General features: G+C 39.2%; 1 protein-coding gene across 5 annotated transcripts in view; it reads left to right on the top strand.

Moving 5' to 3' along the window:
* The window catches only part of GPAM (glycerol-3-phosphate acyltransferase, mitochondrial), a 72,984-nt gene that overhangs the window by 30,101 nt on the left and 30,592 nt on the right, over positions 1–12,291 (top strand). For 2 of the 5 annotated variants that reach the window (XM_040255102.1, XM_040255099.1), the window contains exons 2-6: positions 3,139–3,269; positions 4,485–4,607; positions 7,787–7,860; positions 10,121–10,234; positions 11,947–12,093. In XM_040255102.1, coding sequence (XP_040111036.1) covers positions 3,168–3,269; positions 4,485–4,607; positions 7,787–7,860; positions 10,121–10,234; positions 11,947–12,093 — 560 coding nt within the window. In that variant the 5' untranslated portion in view covers positions 3,139–3,167. Of the gene's footprint in view, positions 1–1,244; positions 1,746–3,138; positions 3,270–3,295; positions 3,403–4,484; positions 4,608–7,786; positions 7,861–10,120; positions 10,235–11,946; positions 12,094–12,291 lie in introns of those variants that run through there. The other 3 variants (XM_040255101.1, XM_040255100.1, XM_040255103.1) reach the window with 3 other exon arrangements.

Below are 12,291 nucleotides of genomic sequence, written 5' to 3'. Positions count from 1 at the left end.
AGTACCAGTGCCCAGGGCTTGATAAGGAAAAATCAGAGAGGCTAAAGGAAGGGGCTCCTGATGGAGAATGGTGGGGAAAGAAGAGGCTTCTCTGTGAAAGTCTTAGATGCTAGGCTTAGGCATTTGGACTGTGGGGAGCTCTGGATGGTTTTTGATGGGTGGAGAGAGACAGAGATTGCCTGGCAGATAGCGTTAGGGTTCACGTGTGTAGAAGAGGTAAGGACTGGTGGCAGAGGTGCCAGGACAGGGATTATGCCTTAATCATCTTTGTATCTCCATCTGCTGTCTATGTGGGTACTCAGTCCAGTCCCACTCTTTTGCTACATCACCAACCAGGCTTCTCTGTTCATGGGATTTTTCCAGGCAAGAATACCGGAGTGGGTTTCTATTCCCTACTCCAGGGGATCTTCCTGACCCAGGGATTGAACCCATGTGTCCTGCACTGTAGGCAGATTCTTTACGTGTGAGCCACCAGGGAAGCCCATCACCCTCCCCATCTGCTAGTTCATACTTCATGCCTGTTGCTGAAGTGCAGGTAAAAGGTTATCTTTTACCTTCTATCAATAAATTATTAATCTCTTTATAACCACTGGCCTTGTCAATGGCAAGACAAATATTGTGAAAAAAACTCTTCATGCTCCTTGCTATTTTGTTTCAAGGACTCAAGGCCGGGAAATTTGGACTCAAGCCTTATTTGTTTCTATTTGAATTCCTCATTTTCTTTCTTCAGGGAAAGGCACTAAGTCCCTGTTCAGAAAATTACACAACAGGGCCATTCCAGTCCCCACCTCTCTCATGCCCAGTAAGTTCTGCAGTCTTTCACATCTCACAAAAAAGACGTCCCACACCTATACAAGTAAACTCAGACGACCCACGTGCGTGCTCCCGGGAGAGCCGGGCGGAGGAGCAAACTTTCAGAAGAGCAGCGTTCACACGACGTAGACAGGAGCACACAAACTCACGTGACTCCGCGCCCAGGCAGAATCGCCGCGCGACTAGGCAGCACACGCCTGGCCACACAACACACGGACACACTTGCGAGCACACCTGCTACTTACTATCAGAGTCAACCCCCTGCGGTGCACGACGCCCGAGTCGCCCGCAGCGTGGGTCCCCAGCCCTTGCCCGCCCGGAACTGGCCGGCTGTGGGCTGCGCCTGTCACTCTCGTCCCGCCCCCCCCCGTTGCGTCATCAGGGCGCGACGCCGCAGCAGCGCCGGCTGAGTCTTGAAATGCTGGCAGCTGCAGAGCTATAGCCGGCGGAGCTGCGGGTGCAAGCGGCCAGGGCGGGAACTGGCTGCGGGAGGCTGCTGGGGCCGGGAGCGCCGGGACAGGTTCGTGGTCGCCCGCTCGCCGGACCCAGCGCAGCTCCCGCCAGCTGCCCGGCGGTTCGCTCGCCTCGGCGCTCGCTCGCTCTCTCGAGCTCCCTCCAGGTTTCCCCCTGAGCTGTGGGCCCGGCTCGTGCCGGCGTGGGGGTCGAGCTCGTTCTCTCCCAGGGACTCCGGGTTGCGGCGGGGCTTCCCCTGGGCGGGAGTGAAGTCCCTCTGGGCTCAGTCCCCGCGCACACCCGAAGGGGACGTGGAGGCATTGACTTTGGCTTTGAGGCTGCAGGGGTACGCTGAAAGCAGTTGGTGCAGGGGACAGTCCCATGACAGATGACCACTGATTGAGCTGAGCACTCACTGGGCGTCAGACACAGTGCCAGGCGCCCTAGGGGTATTATGCAGAACTCCCGCAACCCAGGAGGTAAGATTTATTATATCATGCCCATTTGCCAGATGGGGAAACCAAGGCATGGGAATTAACCAGCTTGTCTAAGTTGTTGTTAACCCATCTGGTTGGTGACCGCAGATGGTAAACAGAGGGGGATTCGAACTCGGATGTATTTAGCTTCAGAGTCGGCCCTCGTGCCTCTTCCTTTCAAAACCCACGGTTGGCTCCCCTCAGCGCATAGGCTGGCTTTTCTTTTTGGGTGGGGTAGGGTCGGGGCACTTTTCAACCTTGGACAAACGTGTGGAGGGAGGAGCGAAGCGTGGGCTTCTAATTGGCACAGGACTGTTTCCCCCTCTCGCCCTCCCCTCATCACTGGGGCCAGCCAAGTCTTCATTTTCCCAGGCAGCCACCGGCTCCCCCTGTCGTAGCTACATTCTGCACCTGAAACTGATAGCTGAGTTTTATTTTATAATACAGAAGAGCTTTCACGCCAAGTGCATTGGTTTACTCTTCCTTCCCCTAGCCTATTTGTTAGATTGTTACTTAGGTAAAATTGTTAAGAATGTGTATAGTTATCTTGAGAATTACAGTTACCACTATAAATCCATATGGGGATTGTAAAGAAATGGGAATCTGCCCTCCAAGGAACTCTTTTAACTTGAACATGAGTTTTTAAGGTTTTAAAGGAGTGCTTTAAGGCCAGATGAGAAATAATCAAAAGCTGAAATAATTTGAGGATTAGGTTAGAAAATTCTTATATTTTAATTTTTTTTTTTCTTTTTAGCAGTTCACTGTTAGTGAACGTTTTTTCTGATGGTGGGAAAAGGCTTATTGCAAAGATATGAAAACTTATAAATTGGTATTTTAGAACAGTGTTTTCTTGTTTTAGAGCTTTGTAGATGTATTAAAAGTGCAAATACCATTTCATTTAAGGCAGCACGAGAAAATCAGAAGCTTAATTCAGTTTAAGTGGGAAACGTTAGAGGTGCACTCATTACCTCTGTCCATTTTACATTGCATGGTATGTATGACCAAAAATTCCCAGCACATAATTTTTCAAAAATTATCTACTTGTGTGCATACATGTAACTTTAAGTTAATAAATGCATATTTCCATCCTTCCAGGAACTATTCACTTAGCACAAATAAAATAATTGTTACATACCTGAAATAGGGTAATAATTACCCTCGTGAATTCATAGCTGTTTTGTTCATGAAGTCTAAAGATACAAATGTTCTTTTAAATCCGAATGACCTGAGTTCATATATATCCATCAAAGTCCAGTTTTATACAATGACTAAGAAGTCCTTCTTAGTTCACTTGACATCCTACCCTGAAGCAAAATAACATAGAAATCAGAATTTTGAGTTCTACTGTTTACTCTCTGGATCCCTCATAAACTTAAATGCTATACATTTTTTACAGCTCATGATTCGGGAGTTACGCTGTGTGACATGGATGAATCTGCATTGACCCTTGGCACGATAGATGTATCTTATTTGCCAAATTCTTCTGAATACAGCATTGGTCGGTGTAAGCATGCCACCGAGGAATGGGTAAGTTTAAGATACGGGTTAAAAGCATTCAGCCTAAAGATGTTCTTCTCAGGGTTGATGAAGGTGGATGTACTGGAATCATAAATTCAAATAGATGTTAATAGCTACAGAAACTGCCTCCAGCTGTTTGAAGGTTAGTTTATGAAGTCTAATATTTAAAAATTCTTATGGTATTATGTTATTGGGAAGAAAAAAAATGGGTAAGAAGTGTAAGGATGATGATTATGTTAAAAAGCAAAATATTTTTGCAGAGGAAAAAAAGTCTGTTTGTTCTTTTGGGTGGTGTAATTTAACCAGAATTATTATTTTTTTAATTCTGTATCTGTTTTCCATAATTACATTTCAGAAGTGTGAATTTTGTAGTGGAAATAAAGTTTATTTAAATAATTGAAAATAGGAAATTTTAGTATGAATCCCAATCCAAAAGGCATTTTTTGGCGTTTTTTTTTTGTTGTTGTTCTTGTATTGTTTTTTATATGTCAGCATAACATGGCATGTTTTCAATATTTCTTCAGATATTTCTTCAGTCTGCTTCAGATTAGAAACCAAACAAAACTTTTTTGGGGGGTTTGGAGTTTTGGGTGGTGTTTGGGTTTCTTTTTGAGAATGTTATATCACTGGGATTTGAGCAACTGATGAATTCAAAGTTAAGAGAAAATTATTTAGACAGAAAGGCATAATTTGACCCTAATTGGATAGTATGGCTGTAATTTCAATTCTAGACTTTAAACTCACTTGTTAGGATAAAGGAATGTTATATAAGTTGACCTTGTTTTTCATTTAAAGTGAATTATTTTAAGCTATAGTATAACAACTTGCTTACTCTTAAGTAAGGCCTTTGTAGTTCTTTTGTAGGAGTGTGTGATTTAAGAGGGAGGGAGATGAACTGTTAGCATAGGGCTCCAGGGGTCTGACTTTATTCCTCCTGCTACTGTCAAAAGGCTGTCTGACCTTTTACAACTTAATGTTTAAGCCTTTGAATGCTGCTTTGAGCCAGCTATTGCTATTCTTAGGTGCTCAGTTTTTGCTTATGGTCCAAGCTCTGTTCCAGGTGTCGGTCATGGACGGAAACGTGGGCTACCAAAAGGAAATGTGTCAGAAGTTTCTCTTCTGTCTCAAACAGCTTAGTTTTAAGAGATTTTAGAGTTTTGAGATCAAGTAGACAAGTAGAATTTTCTTGCCATTCATACACTATTTTTCCTTAATATTTATTAGGGTGAGTGTGGTTTCAGGCCTACTGTCTTCAGATCTGCAACCTTGAAGTGGAAAGAAAGCCTAATGAGCCGGAAGAGGCCCTTTGTGGGAAGGTGTTGTTATTCCTGTACTCCTCAGAGCTGGGTAAGAATGTTACCTTTAATACCTTTGTTGACCTTTAATAAACAGAGTCTGTCCATGGAATTCTCCAGGCGAGAATACTGGAGTGGGTTGCCGTTTCCTTCTCCAGGATATCTTCCCAACCCAGGGATGCACTGGAGGCAGATTCTTTACCATCTGAGCCACCAGGGAAGCCCAAAAAACAGAGTGAAATATGTGACATGGATTTCCAACTTTGTGTAAACTTTATTTTTGCTTAGTCTTAATGGACTTGATGCATTTAGAACTTAGGTCCACGTTTATGAACCAAATATCCCAGGTAAAAATGTTGATTTAATTTTTCTTTCCATTCATTTATTCAGTGAACATTGGTCTATTAGTTGGTGCCAGGCAATATTTTGTTTTGTTTTGTTTTTGTCTTCGTATGACTTTAGTGGGAGAGTAGGTCTTACTTTCAGATAACTCTTCCAAAGAGTTAGTGGGATCCTTCATGTAACTTCAAGACGTTGAAATTTAGCACTGAACTTTAAAATGCTAGCAAGGTGAACGAGAAAGAGAGAAAGAAAGAGAGTGTGCATACGCATATGCACATACACACACATGTGAGTGTGAGTGGGACAGAAAAAGAAAGTAAAACTGTGGCCTTACCCTTTTGCTAAGTGTCTGTTCCCACAGTGGAGGGGAGTGCGAGGGGGTTTCTTTTGACTCTGTGATGGTGAAGGATGGTCACTAAAATGTTAGCATGAAGATTTAAGAAAGGGTGTGATGGGTTTGTTGTTTGTATTTTGGTGGAAAAAAGTCACGCAAAATCTTCCACATTACAGTATAGTATCGAGTTGATTGGATAAGTATGCATCTGAGGGCATTTTGCCAAGAAGTATGAGTTAGTACAGGAATGTAGACTCTAATATGGCTGTGATCTCAGGCAGTAGTCACCTGGATGGTAAACTCTCTCTGGGATGGGCTAGTTATTAGAATGTTAAAGTGCTGTTTATTAACCCTGCCATTTATTGAGGTTGCTTATAACCTGTGTGAATAACTACTGGTGCTATGTGAGTTTTCCACTCAGGGTTGGCTGGGTAGGAAGTAGAATTTCTAGCTTAGCCTAAGGAGTTTATTTATCTGGGAGAGATTTGTTTAACAAGCAGTTTATGTTAAATATTCAGGTCTGCTCAAGAACATCACGGTAGAAATAGTGTTCCTCTTAAATCACACATATCTTATTGAAATAGTTTGGTGGAGGTGAGGGATCATGGAAATTTCTAGTCTAGTAGGAGTAAGGCCAGTTCTGATTAATAGGCCAGTAGAAATAAAGATTTAAGTAGATGGTCATGTGGCTTTTCTTTTTAGGTTAGGCGTCTCATCTAATTCTAATTTTGAATGGTTAAAAGATCAAAACAATACTTTAATGTGTTCTTTAGTCAGAAATTATTTTGTGGTGGTAATGGTTTGGGGTGGGGAGAGATGAGTAGCATAATAAATGATTTTTGCTTAAATGTAGTACCTGATGGTGCTGAATTTGATCTTAAGTTCTTCCATGGCCTGTTTATATAAAATAATTTTTAACAGTATTTTTACAGTGATTTTCTGCTACCTTTTCTCTGAAGTCCTATTTCTCTAAAGAGATAGCACTTAAGTATTTTGATAGCTTCTTTTGTGGGTACATTATGCTTTCTCAGCATTTATTTGTGGAAGGTTTACCTTTTTTGCCTACATTGTTAAAGTTATGGACTTTATCTTTTTAGCAGAACTATTTCTGGATTATCTTCCAAGATTACTCACAAAAAGGGTGACCTTTAGTCGTACATTTTCTCATTAAGTAGACAATCATTTTAGGGGACTAGAAAGACCCCATACTTTGAAGCAAGATTTGGGGTTGACTACTAAGCTTCTGCCAGCCTCAATTTTCCTCCTATAAAATGGGGATATGGGTTACCCTGAGGATGAATGAGATAATGTATGTTATAGTCCTCAAGAATTACTATTATTAGAGTGAACGATTTGTCCTTGCCAAGTCATTTAATATATAAAAGAAATATATGTGAGTGCATGCTGAGTTGCTTCACTCCTGTCCAGCTGTTTGCGACCTCATGGACTGTAGCCTGCCAGGCTCCCCTGTGCATGAGATTCTCTCAGCAAGAATACTGGCGTGGGTTGCCATGCCCTTCTCCAGGGGATCTTCCTGACACAGAGATTGAACCTGCATCTCTTACATCTCCTGTGTTGACAGGTGGATTTTTTACCACTAGAACCACCTGGAAGCCCAAAGAAACATATAAAATATATAAAAACAAACAAGTAATATTAAAAATAAAAACTGTTCTTATATTCACAAAAGTCCTCATATTATAATTCTCCTTATTCAGATGAGAGAATTGAGGAAAAGCTTGCTCAAAGTCATATAGCTGATCAGTGGCATAGTTGGGATTCATCTCCCTTCTCTACTGCTAGTCTGATTATGATGGAATGTGAAGATATGATTTTTCCATTCTTCCAATTGTACTTTTTCATGTACTTCATAAAGTCATTTACTACATTAAGAAAAGTTTCAAAATCATGCTCCTCTTAATCTCTAAATAAACTTAAGAATATGTTAGCAATTATGAGCAGAAGTCATTTCTCTGACGGCCACAGATAAGATGTTGATTTAGAATACATTATTATCCACTCAGCTCATACAGTGAGTGAATTAAAACCAAAATTGGCTGCAAAGAGAGTTCCTAAAAAGAGACTTCTAATGTCTCTTAATATTAAAATACCATTAAACTGAGAAAGGCAGAAAAATAAAAAATAAAATGAGGATAATAATTCCTATGTGTCAGGATTATTGGAAGATTTAGTAATCTCAAAATAATACATGGTACTTAGCATAGACTGAGCGACTTCACTACTACTACTTAGCATAGTATTTTTGTATTTTGAAAACAATGAAATTTCCAGTATTCCTTTCAGTGACAAGCCATTGTGACTTTAACTCTTTCTTATCGAGGGTGGAGGGCTCGGCAAAGGGAGAGGTGATATTTCCTTTGCAAGATGCTGAGGAGTAGTTTTGAGTTTGTGAACTTTGAAAGCTAAAAAGTACTTTTCAATAAAACATTTTTCTTCATCTCAGATTTTTGAAAGTCCTCAAGAGCTAGTAATTTGAGTCCTTCATCAGCAATCCAGTTGTATATTTATGTCTATATTTATTTTGTTTTATATAGGATAAATTTTTCAACCCCAGTATCCCGTCTTTGGGTTTGCGGAATGTTATTTATATCAATGAAACGCACACAAGGTAAAAATAAATTTCTTATATTTCTAATGCATGTCAAGAGAAAGACTCCATAATAACCAACCAATGCACTTTAAGATGAATCTCTTTATGTTTTTTTTGAAGAGTGAATAGGGTATTAACTTCTAACATATACTTTATCTAAAAATTGGAACCTGAGAGACCTATTACTATTCTACTGCTGTATCATATAATATTTTCATGAGACTGTAGATATTACTTATAAGTTTCTTTAACTTATTCATATATTGATGTTGCTGCTGAAATGTGCCAAAATGTGACAGAAATTTTTTGGAGGAGAGGTGTTGGTTTGAATGTCTCATGATATGTTATTATTTTATACTTAAAAAAGTATAACTTTCTGAAATCTGCCTGATCTATAGAGTGAATATTCTTTGATTTATTACTGGCTTAAGTCTTTTCTTAGAATTCTTACTTGCAAATTCCAGGCATCAGAGTGAGAGAAAAAGAGGCTTTCTTCTCAGTGGATTTAGGCTGGGGGATGAGGAAGGAGGGTGAATGTCTGTAAGACAAGAGCAGAACGGGAGCCAAAACCACTACCAGTCCTTGTAGTTCCAAGAGTAAATGCCTGGAGGCTCAGGAGATGAGAAATACATGAAATCTCATGAAAAAACTGGTCAAAGAAGCCAGATACTTAAATTTTAAGGGTTTTTGATGTTACTGCTCATATTTTAATGATATTTTTTATAAATGAGCATATACTTGCATATATGTTAGCTAATTTTTTGTTTTTTTAATAGAACTAAAATCAAGAGATGTGGTTTTGCTAATTTCTATGCTACCCTTCCTTTCCTCTCTCTCTTGTTTTCTTAAGTTAAAAGGAAAGAGCAATTTTTTCCCCCCTCTGGTTGACATGATTAAAATCCTAAGCAAAAGAATCCCATTCAGTCTCTTCCTTATGTAAGTAGATATTTTACATACAAAACTGAGGAGTTCATTTGTTGTCTTCACTTGGAGGCAGTTAAGAAAAAAAAAACATGTGAGATAAACACACACTTTTTAGCATGTTATATTGACTAGGCAATGAAACTATTCAGTGTAATAAGCTTCCTGTACAGGTGACTTGGCTATTTAGCCCTTCTCTGTGTTGCAGGGAGCAAAGCCTGAACAGTTTTATGCACACACACACACACACACACACACACACACACACACACACTGCTTTCAGTCTGTTGCAAAGGGATTTCCTCAAGAGTGTGGACTTTGTACATTCCAGTAATAACTGTTCACTGAAAGATTTTAGAATTAAACACTTAACATATTGGGCCAAGTTGTTCAGAGAACTGAGAGAAAGGAAAGGAGGAAGAAAAAGAATGCCAGGAAGGAGAGTTGAAGGAACATGTGATTCATAAACAGTTCTCCCCCAAATTACTTTTTCTTGATCGAAGACTTTTTGTATATTTTCAGAATTAAGTTGTAATTGAAATCTTCTACTGTCTGTCTGGATATCTTTATGGAGGAAATGATAATGAGGCATTATATAATCATTACAAATAGTTTCAAATCATTGCATAATGAAATCTTATAGCATTCTTGTTCTGAGATCCATGTCTTTAACCCCCATTCAGATAACACATAGTCATTGTCACTGCTGGAAGTTTGTCCTGTTTCTTAGGTATGTTGAATGTGTTTTATAAAAAAGCCAAAAACAAAAACATAGCAAGAAAACTCGGTAAGAGCTTCTGGCTTCATAAGTCCAGAGTACAAGTATTTGGACTGTTGTCTAGTTAACTGTGACTTCTGTCAACTGATCAGCCTTATCAATTCAATTTGAGAGTCAGTGGTCACCTTAGAAGAATTACTGTAATGACAGCAAAAAGAAAATTAGCCCTTTGTGGTAGGATAAGATTCCTGGATTACTTTTTATAGCCTGTAGCTGTAGCTATAAGCTATATAAACTTGTATATAAGGCATTCAACATATTTGGTTTTTTAAGTGGTATTAATAAAGTAAGATGCTTACATTTCTTTTGTTTTTATATTTGGATTATTAGTTTGCAGAGCAATACTATTCAAGCATTGATACACAAATTCCAAGTTTAAATTTTAGCTGAGAGTACATGAAAGAAAAGAAATAAAACTGTCTTCATAGCATCCTGAACTACTTACTAAGGAGAATTTGCTACAGGAAAACCCTAAATCTCTGGAACAGGTGAAATGAGGATTTGTTTTTACAAGAGGGAAGCCTCTGAATAATAGGTATTCCTGGAGTGCTTTTCTGCTAAATCGTTTTCATGTTGCAGGCACCGAGGGTGGCTGGCAAGACGTCTTTCTTACGTGCTTTTCATTCAAGAGCGAGATGTCCATAAAGGCATGTTTGCCACCAACGTAACTGAAAATGTGCTGAATAGCAGTCGGTAAGGGTGGGATACTGTTGTAAAGGGGAAAGGCAGGGATGGGTGGTGGGAGTGGGGAAGTAATTTCCTTCATTAACCTTTAGTTTCTCCGGGACTCTGTCCCAAGAGGAGTTTGTGTTTCCAAACATTAAATGTTCAAGCTCCAGAAGAAAGCAAGGAAAGGGAAGAGAACAGATGGTTTTGGTGCCATGTGGGAAGAGCAGCCTTATTTTATGCATGAATAATGGAATGGGGTTCTAATATGAAAGGCGAGCTGGAGTTCAGATAGGCAAATATTTCCAGAGTTCTCTGTTAAGTGTTTTGTAATGTGAATATTGGGGACAATGCATTTCCTACTTTACAGCCAGAAGAGAAGCTCATTTCATATTTCTGTCAAATAATTGTTAAGCACCTAGGCACAAATTCTTTTATTAGAAAGTCATTATTAGAAATTTTAAGAGAATAAAGTAATTGTTCTTGCCCTCAGAGGATCTTGATTAAAAGTTGGAGAGACCTACTTGAACTCTGATGGAGTGGGAAAATCATTACAAAGTCAAGCCATTAAACTGTGGGAGTTTGGGTGAAGGTTGATCTCTATTCCACCGCATTGTTGTGGCCCATGTTAGATACCTGTCTGGATTTGGGGAGCTGGAGACCAGAGTGGATTGAAAAATGCTTAGAAATGCAAGCCCAGTGGTACAGTTGTTAAGGGCTGAGCAGTAGTGGCATGTACATATTTACTGAATTTACTGAATGAACAAGTGAATAGTTGATCATGGCGGTGTAATAATTACATGAATTACTTGTGAAAGCATTCCTGGCCGTACTGATATAAATGCTGTTCAAGGATAGGCTTAGGGATGGTGTTTCAGTGTCCTGTGGAATTGGTCTTTTTGTAGTAATGAATGATGGGGAGTTTTGCTGTATATTATTCTAAAATCAGCAGCAGTGAGAGGAAAAAAACAATTGTTTGAGAAACTCCTTTGGGTAATTCTATATTCTGTTTTCTAGGTAATGCCCATCAAGTGTGTTTCATTTCATCCAGATATTTTGACTTGTAACTAGGATGTTAGAAGTTATTTTTAGGAAGTTTAAACCTCGTGCATTCTTCCATAAGTTATGTGGGAGATTTACAAGACTGGGTTAAATCTTCCCTTTTACCTTATAGCTTACTGGTCTGTGCTGTTTAAATCTAAAGCTGTGCCTTTTAAAATTACTGACGTGATTTGGAAAACGCTTGTGACTATTTATGTCCACCTTCAATCCCTCCTAGAGAGTTTTACAGATATCCCACTCATAGTCAGAATGTAAATGAATAATAAATAAAAGAAAAAAATCATGTTACTTTGGCAGTGGGTTTGGGGTACTTCTGAATTATATATCTAGAAGGATAATCTTTCTTTTCTTCCCTTCTGCCAGAGTGTAACTTTGCATCCCTTACAACATAACTGGAACATTCAAGTTCACATAGTTGTTACCCAGTGAATTTGAATTAAAAATTTAAATCTGCCTTACAGCTTCCTCAGGGAGTCATTGATTTAGGAATATAATATACTTAATATTTAATAAACAGCCAAAGAAAGCACTTCTAACTTGAGTTTATTCCTCTGTGTTATCACATTTAAAAGAGAAAGTGTATTTTGCTTTGTGATTTGTATCTGTAGCTTAGGAAATAATACAGACTGTAGCATAAAGCCAGTTACATTGTCTGTCTTTCCTGTTTTTGAAATCAGAGTAAAAGAGGCAATTGCAGAAGTGGCTGGTGAATTAAACCCTGATGGTTCTGCTCAGCAGCAATCAAAAGCTGTGAATAAAGTGAAAAAGAAAGCCAGAAAGATCCTTCAAGAAATGGTTGCCACCGTTTCACCGGCAATGATCAGGTATTAAAAGGCAAAGCAAAAAACTTTAATCAGGGGTCATCTGGTTTTGAGCAGACAGGACTGAACCACTGGACCTTCCTAATATAATGCTCTTGGTCCAAAAGAGGTTTTTAACATATTCTGATGTTAAAAACTGACTCCTCCTTATATTCTTATTTAACTCTCAGGAGAAGTAGTGCTTGGGATGCTTCAAGGTAC

This window comes from Oryx dammah, unplaced genomic scaffold (genome assembly GCF_014754425.2).
Source record: "Oryx dammah isolate SB20612 unplaced genomic scaffold, SCBI_Odam_1.1 HiC_scaffold_14, whole genome shotgun sequence".
Classification (NCBI taxonomy): Eukaryota; Metazoa; Chordata; class Mammalia; order Artiodactyla; family Bovidae; genus Oryx; species Oryx dammah.
This window is presented reverse-complemented; position numbering and strand designations above follow the sequence as displayed.